The sequence below is a fragment of the Manihot esculenta genome, chromosome 11 (assembly GCF_001659605.2).
Source record: "Manihot esculenta cultivar AM560-2 chromosome 11, M.esculenta_v8, whole genome shotgun sequence".
In the NCBI taxonomy this organism is placed as follows: Eukaryota; Viridiplantae; Streptophyta; class Magnoliopsida; order Malpighiales; family Euphorbiaceae; genus Manihot; species Manihot esculenta.
Window position 1 is genome coordinate 25,539,231 of NC_035171.2, and position 8,112 is coordinate 25,547,342.

The following is an 8,112-nucleotide window of genomic DNA, read 5'->3' on the forward strand; positions in this document are numbered from 1 at the left end:
GATCACTGAAATCAATCACGCCCGTATTCAATGCCGAGTTTTAAACAGATTTATCCGTCCGTCCCGGATTTTGACAGAGTCAAAAATATTAATGGTCTGTTTCTTGTATTTTATAGGTGAAGCTAATGGAAATAGAAAGATTCACACTACCCTTCTAAATTTCATATACACATATGGTGATTTTGTGAACCCTATCTTTTATATGTTATCAAGGCTAATGTTAATATAGTGTCAGAATAAAAGTAGGTTAGAGATTAACTTTAAAACTAATATAAATAATAACAAACAGTTTTAGTTTTTTTTAAATTAAAATGAGAGACTTTTATATTACAAATTAAAGTTTCTAACCACATTATTACAGCACTCTAAATTCAAGAATTGTATGAGAACCACTCATAATATATCTAAAAAGAATTATAAAAAAATGTATAAAATTTTTTATTTTGATTCTGTTCAAAAAAAAAAATCAGGACCAAACCAAAATATTAGAATAAATTTAATTCGATGTTATAATTTGAGTCGGTTTAGATCCTTTAAGTCGGTTTGAGACTCTCAACAACCATGCCCACTCCTGTACCAATCACGACCAAACTCTTTGTCCAATCTGCAAAAGGGCTAGCATTCAACAAAACCATGTTTTTAATTTCATCAATATTCTCATGCAATTGATGTAGCCTATCGCGCGTGTTGCATCAACTCGCCTTGCTATCAGCATGTATTAAGCTGTAACCAGCAGTAGCCTCTTTTCCTCTTTCCTCGGCTAATAATCTCATCCTAGTTGCATCAACCCACAAACCATCAGCAGCAAACATGCTTGATGCCAATAAATAACCAGCTGAATTTAGAGGCTCCAGCTCAAGAACGCAAGAGGCAGCTTCTCTGCCAAGCTTAGTATTCCCATAGTTTCTGCAAGCACTAAGTAGTGCCCCCCAAACACTTGCACCAGCCTTAGAACTTTCAGGCATCATCTTGATCAATTCCATTGCGCTATCGAGCTCTCCTGCACGACCTAACAGGCCAACAATGCACGAGTAATGTTCAGAAACTGGTTCAAGCCCATGGTCTTCAACCATCGACTTGAATATAGAGAGCCCCTCTTCAACTAATCCACAGTGACTACAGGCAGCAAGCACTGAGACAATAGTTAGAGCATTTGGCTTGAGGCCATGCAATTTCATTTCATCAAGCAATGCCAAGGCTTCATGGGCAAGACCATTCCTCCCATACGAAGCTATCATAGCGCTCCATGTTACTATATTTTTCTGGCGAATTTGATTGAAGGCCTTTCTTGAGGCCTCTATTTCCCCGCATTTGGAGTACATAACGACAATTGCAGTTCCAACTGTCACTTCTACAGCTAAACCTCTTCGAACTGCAACTCCATGTGCCCACTTTGACCTATTCAAATCAGCTGAAACTGAACAAGCCTCGAGAAGATTCATAATGGTAACTGCATTAGGAATCTCTGTTGACTTGTTCATCTCTTGGAAGACACTTATTGCTTTGTCAGGCATACCACAATATGCAAACCCAGCAATCATTGTGCTCCAAACAACCACATCTCTTCTCCTCATCCCAATAAAGACTTCCCATGCATGTTCAATAAGCTTGCACTTTGCATAAGCATCAATAAGAGAATTATGCAGTAATTCATTTGATTCACATCCATGACGGATTATCACACAGTGGACTGCTTTGCACTGATATGGGTGAGCAAAGTATTTGCAGATTTGAAGAATATTCACCAAAGTCACTTCATCTGCCTCAGTCCCCTCCTGCTGCATTGAACTAATCACTGATAGAGCTTCTGAATAGTTCTCATTAAGGACTAATCCAGATATCATACAATTCCATGAGACATCGTTCCTCCTAGACATCTCCTTAAAAATATTAAATGCAGAATCAGCATCATAACAATTAGAATACATATCAATCAAAGAGTTATTGACAAACAAATCATTAACAAAACCTCTGCGAATCAAAAATCCGTGCACCAATCTACCCGTATGTATGTTCACTGAATAGGAACATGCTTTTAGAACACTGACCATAGTCACTTCATCTGGTTCAATCGCAGGGTTTGATACCATCTCTTGAAACATCTGCAACCCCGTCTGAGCTTCCAGGCTCCGCACATAACCACCTATCATCACACTCCAAGAGATGACATCTTTCTCACGCATTTCATCAAACATATTTCTTGCACATTCCATGTCATCATCAGCATACATGCAGAGCAAGGAATTCTGAATGGAAGAAATGGTGCAATGCCCACTCTGAATTAGATAACAATGTAATTGCAGCCCTTCAAACTTCGCGCTAAGATTACGACACGCTTGAATTACAAGTACCAATGTGGAAATGTTGGGTTCAAACCCAGCAACCTTAGCACTAGTGAAATGCCACAACCCTTCTACCAAAGCACCATGATCAAGAAACCCATGAACTAAAATATTCCAAGAAACCGAATCTCTGCACCTCATAGAGTCAAAACCGCTCCTTGCAGCATCCATGTCGGCACACTTGACGTAAAAACTCATGATGGAATTCCCAATAGAAGTAAATGATTCAAATCCTCGCTTGATCAAGCAAGCATGAACAGCCCTTCCATGCTTGGGGGAAACATATGAAAATGCTTTGAGAATAGGAGGGAAGAGCGAATCATATACCGGTAGAGGTCCTGCAATTTTCAGTTGAATATAGTGTGAAATCACTTCATGGAAATTTCCATTTGATGATGCCTCCTTGATTCTCAAAATCCAATTAGAGAGCTTTGAATTAGAGAGAATCGTTGGAAAGCGCATAGCCCAAGAAGCACCAGCCAGCAGCACCAGCCAGCCATCAGATCACCAGCAAAAACATAGAGGCCTTAGGCAAGCATGGTCCAGTCCCACTATAACGAGTCCAATTGATTGAATTTCTCTTTCTTTTCAAAGTTTGGCCAAACTGTTAAAAAATCCAATATTTGACGCTTTTATAATTATGTTTTTTCCCGATTATAATAAAACTATTCGAACCGCATTCCATCGATTTAATTTAAAATTAAATTAAATTAAATAAATTAAAAATTAAAATTTAAATATTTTTAAAAATTAAATTAAATTAATTTTAATTAGAAATCAAATTGATCTGATTCAATTTAATTCAATTCGATTTGGTCGATTTTTATTTTTAATAAATTTTTTATTTTTTACATTTTATTTTTAATATTTTAAAATTTAATTAAAATATTTTAATATTAATATGATCTAATCTAAAATAATATAATATTATCACTAATCGATTCGGTTTGATTTTTTTAATTTTTTTTTATCAAAACTGAACCGAACTGAAATAATCAAAATTTTCAAAATTAAAAACCGAACTGAACCGAAATAAATAAAAAAGTGAATCAAATTTTCAAATTAATTCGGTTCGATCGATTTTTTCGGTTTGAATCAAATATTGCTCACAATTAAACTAATAAATTATTTTATTGATATTTTAATGATAAAATAATTGCATTTTATATTTTATTATTTATATTATTAAATTTGAAGGTAAAGTTGAATGATACATAAAATTTATAGATGTATAGTATTATAAATCAAATATATACTCAATATTTGAACATAATGTTATTAAATTTGAACATAAAATTGAATAATATTTGCTTTAACTTCAATATTATTTTAATAAAAACATTACATGGTATTATAAATCAAATGTATATTTTATAATATATAAATTTTGGAATATTGTTTAAATTTTAGCATAAATAAAAATAATTCAATATTTAAAATTTTATATATTATAATCGATCTAATTGATATTTTTTTAAGCATCTCACAGAACACAAATTTTAATATTTTATATTAAATAATTTCTACAATTATGAATGATTTTAATTCAATTAATTTGAATAAATTTAATAATATAATTTCATAATTTTTTTATAAAAAATAATTATTATAAATTAAATTTTAATAATAAAATTTATTTCAAATTAATTTATTTATATAAATTTTTTACAATAAAATTATAACTTTTATTAAAATATTACGAAAAATTTTACACAATTATTAATATATTTTTAAAATCACATCCATTTATTTTGAATGATTTTTCTTAGATTTATTAAATTTTTATGTTAATTATATAATTTTTAATTTTAATCTATTATTTAATATTTCATTTAATTTTGAGTATTTATAGATTAAAGCAAGTCAAATGAATGAAAGAGCCACTTTGGAGAGCATTCGGATAAATTCAGAGAGATTTTGAAAATCCAAACAAAATACGGAATAAATTCGTATTTTTATATTTTCTAAATTTTTCTTTAGGGTCACAGATTAAAAGTTTTAAAAGAATATAAATATATCATAATTAAGATACGATAGGGCTTTTTGCCCATTTTTAAACACTAAAACATGATAAAAATTATGAGTAACTCTAAAAGGAAGATTTAGAAGATCTAAAAAGAAAAATTCATACATTTAGAGTTTTTGTTCCTTCTATTATTCGTTTGATTTGTTATTCACAATTATTTTAGAATAATTTTGAATAATTTCTCAATAGAATTTATTCTTAAATTCTTGAACATGAGTAACTAAATTCAAACCTTGATGTAACTTAGATTATTGATTTTCTTTATTTTATTTGAGTTTATTTTATTTACTTATTATTCAATCCTTTAAATTAACACTTTAGTGTACCTCCGAAATATTTGAATGATTTTATTCTTAAATTAATACCAGAAGAAAACGTTTTAGAATTGAATTCGAAATTGAATATCACATGAATATTAATTGGATTGAGAATGGAGATTTGACTTATGGATCCTTAAACAAAATAATCACGGTGCTTATGCAAAGAAAATTATCAAATTATTAGGTGATAATTTTTAATTAATTAAGTTGGTGTTAATTAGGAGAAAGTTGATAATTAAATTTGAATTATTAATCAAATAAATTAATTGAATCCGGTCCAAATGAAATCAAGGTACTCTAGAACTTAATATTAATTGTTCCACAAATTCTGCCTTATTAAAAATATTTAATTTTGTAGTCTTATTTTATTTTAATTTACAACTATCGTTATTATTGATAATTTAAATAATAATTAGATTTATAAATATTTTAATATTTAATTTCCATTCCCACTGTACTCTACTCCTTTTTATTAGTTGAGATGATCCCATACGCTTATAAATATCGCACACTTGTCAAATTTTTAGCGCCGTTGTCGGGGACCGGTAATATTAATATCAAAATAGTAAATTTATTATTAGTTTAGACATTTTATTTTATTTTATTTCTTTTCTTTAATTATAGATGTGTTATTTATTTATTTTTAGAAAAAAACTACTACTTACTCTTTATGATACGGGAAACTCACTAGTTAATCTCTCGATTTTGAAAAATATATTAAAATATTCCTGACGTTTTAAAAATTCTACTAGTCAGTTCTTTCATTAATTTTGTTGTTAAGTATTTTATTATTTAGTCTCTATAGTTTTGAAAAACTTATTAGTTGATCTTTCAAATTTTTAGAAAGTTTACTAATTAATCCTTCTGTATAAGGAGCATTTTAAACTTTTTTACAATACTTAACAATTAAAATTAATGGAGGGACTAACTAATAGATTTTTTAAAACATCAAGAACATTTTAATATATTTTTCAAAACCGAGCAACCAACTAATGAGTTTTCCATACAATGAGAACTAAGTAGTAATTTTTCCTTATTTTTACATTGAATTTTCTTGTTCTACTCTGAGGTATTTATGTCTCATCAACATGTCTTCATAAATTTTATTCAATAATACTTGAAACCATTTTATGCTGCTTGGGATAGATTTAGTGAATTGATTACATAATTTTCTAATCACGATCTTTCAAATGAGTCTCTTATATCTTACTTTTACACAGAATCAGATGTTAAAATGAAAAGTTGAGTTGATGATGGAGCTTTGACCACTGGTGGATATCTTTTACTTAGAAGCCATAAGGATGCAATTTACCTACTGGATAACATGACAAATTTTGACTATCACTAGCATCGAGATCCTTCACGCTAGGGTTGGAGTCATCAATATCCTCCATCTATCTCACATTCAATAGAAGCAAACTAACCATTTGACCATCAATAAGAGAAGGAATCAATGCTAGAAGAATTAATTGCATCAATCTCTAAGATCATTACAGAATTCATAGGAGAAATCATAAACTTTATGGGAGAAACCAAATCTAACTTCTAAAATCAATAAGTTGTTAAAGAATTTAAAGGTACAATTTGAGCAGTTGGTTAATGCAGTATTCAATATGGAGACAGAGTGTTTTCCTGAAGGTAAGTCAACAACAACAATGGTAGGTAAAGAAACATGTATAATAAACAATATGGAGAAAGAGTGTTTATTTGAAGATGATGTAGCAGTAGATGAAGAATTAGAAAAACAGTTTGAGTAACTCCCAAATGTAGTGATCAATATGGAGAAAGAGTACTTATTTAAAGAGGATGTGATAATACCATTGGTGGATGAAGAAATCTGTGAGACCATCAATTTGAGCTCATTGATGGCCATACCATATATATCACATGAAGATCTTTATTTTCCAATAATATCATCTTCATTTTATAATATACTTTCCATATTCACACTTTAACCTACTAAACTCTTTACCATATTTCTATTTAGTTTTCAGACTTTCAATATTCATAAATTAACCTACTAAATTATGCTTTTAGCCTTTAAAAGTTCTTTTTACTTAAGTAAGCATGACGAATTTTAATAAGCACCTCGAGCAAGCACGTCGGGAAACCCTAAGTACCTCTCGAAAGTGACTCATTTCCGACTCGTTAATCACACTATCTACTTTATTTCTGGATATGTCCGCTTCTTTATTTGAGTTTTACATGATTCAGTTATTAGTAGTTTAGAGTTATGTTAGCACCTCCCCTAAGCAGCTCTGGGTAAGCTGGCACCTCCCTTAATGCCACTTGCTCTAGTAGTGAAATAGCCTAACTTATACCTAGTGATGTCACTACTTTAATTATGGGTTTGAGGATGTTACATACAGGCTCAAGCTGAGGAGGCTAGGGCCGCCTCTACCAGGGTTGCTGAGCTTGAGGAAGAACTTCAAGAAACGGTAGACCAAGGTGGGGAGATGTTCGTGCAAGGCCAAAAGACTCGGGAAAGAAGGAGCTGGTAAAATGGTTTCCTTCTGAAGACTTTACTTGGATAGACGACATCTTCCCGGAGGAGGAGGGAGATGAGATGGAGGGATAAGCTGAGGGCAGTCCCCATGATCGGGTTTCTACAGATAACGTAATATATGTAGAAAATAGTGATGTAATAGAGACTCGGACGGAGGAACCTGAAGATATCCCTCATTCTATATAATCTTTTATGACTTTAATGAAAATATTTTCTCATATCTTATCGTTATTTTCACTGAGTGTCTATATGCTTTATGCTCGTTCACAGCCCTCATCTAAGACTTAGACAATTTCTTAAAAAATTGCTAAGGTTTAACACTCGTCCACCATAGTGGTAATAGCTTGAAACCTTTGAATAGTGGAAATAACACCAGAATATATGGCCTAGCGAATGCCTCAAAAGTCTTATATGGGGCTAGCACCCAATAATTGAGTTGGGTGAAACTAGCCTTGTGGCCTAGTAAGAAGGCCTCGATTAGTGGGATCAACATCCAACCTTTTGGCCTGACTTATATTCACCCTGTGCTCTTGAGCATGCTTTAGAATTCCTTATAGGGGATTAATACCTAGCGAGTCTCGTCTTGTGGCTCCTTATGATTGCTTTTGATTAGTGGGACCAACATCCAGTCTTCTAGCCAGTGGAACCCACCTCGTTGCTTTGTTTAGTGGGACCAATGCCTGAATCGTAGTCTGGCGAAATCCGCCTTGTGACTTGTCTTGGCAGAACCCACCTTGTGGCCTTGTTTAGTGGGATCAACACTCAAATGATCTAGGTTGTGACCTAGCCTGGTAGAATCCACCTTGTGCCCTTATTTAATGGGACCAAAGCTCGAATGATCTGGTGAAACCCGCCTTGTGACCTTGCCTAGCAAAATTCGCCTTGTGGCCTTGTTTAGTGGGACCAATGCCTGGATGA

The 8,112-nt window shown here is 31.9% G+C and overlaps 1 protein-coding gene across 1 annotated transcript; it reads right to left on the reverse strand.

The window, feature by feature from the left end:
* Window positions 1-429: 429 nt before the first annotated feature.
* LOC110626971 (pentatricopeptide repeat-containing protein At2g17210) lies at window positions 430-2,917 on the reverse strand. Its single transcript, XM_021773182.2, has one exon. It carries the CDS (start codon window positions 2,802-2,804, stop codon window positions 693-695), a length of 2,112 nt encoding a protein of 703 aa, XP_021628874.1. The 5' UTR covers window positions 2,805-2,917; the 3' UTR covers window positions 430-692.
* Window positions 2,918-8,112: the final 5,195 nt, after the last annotated feature.

Excerpts from the sequence above, each read along its gene's own strand:
- LOC110626971 (XM_021773182.2), bottom strand. The coding sequence starts at position 2,804 with ATGCGCTTTCCAACGATTCTCTCTAATTCAAAGCTCTCTAATTGGATT.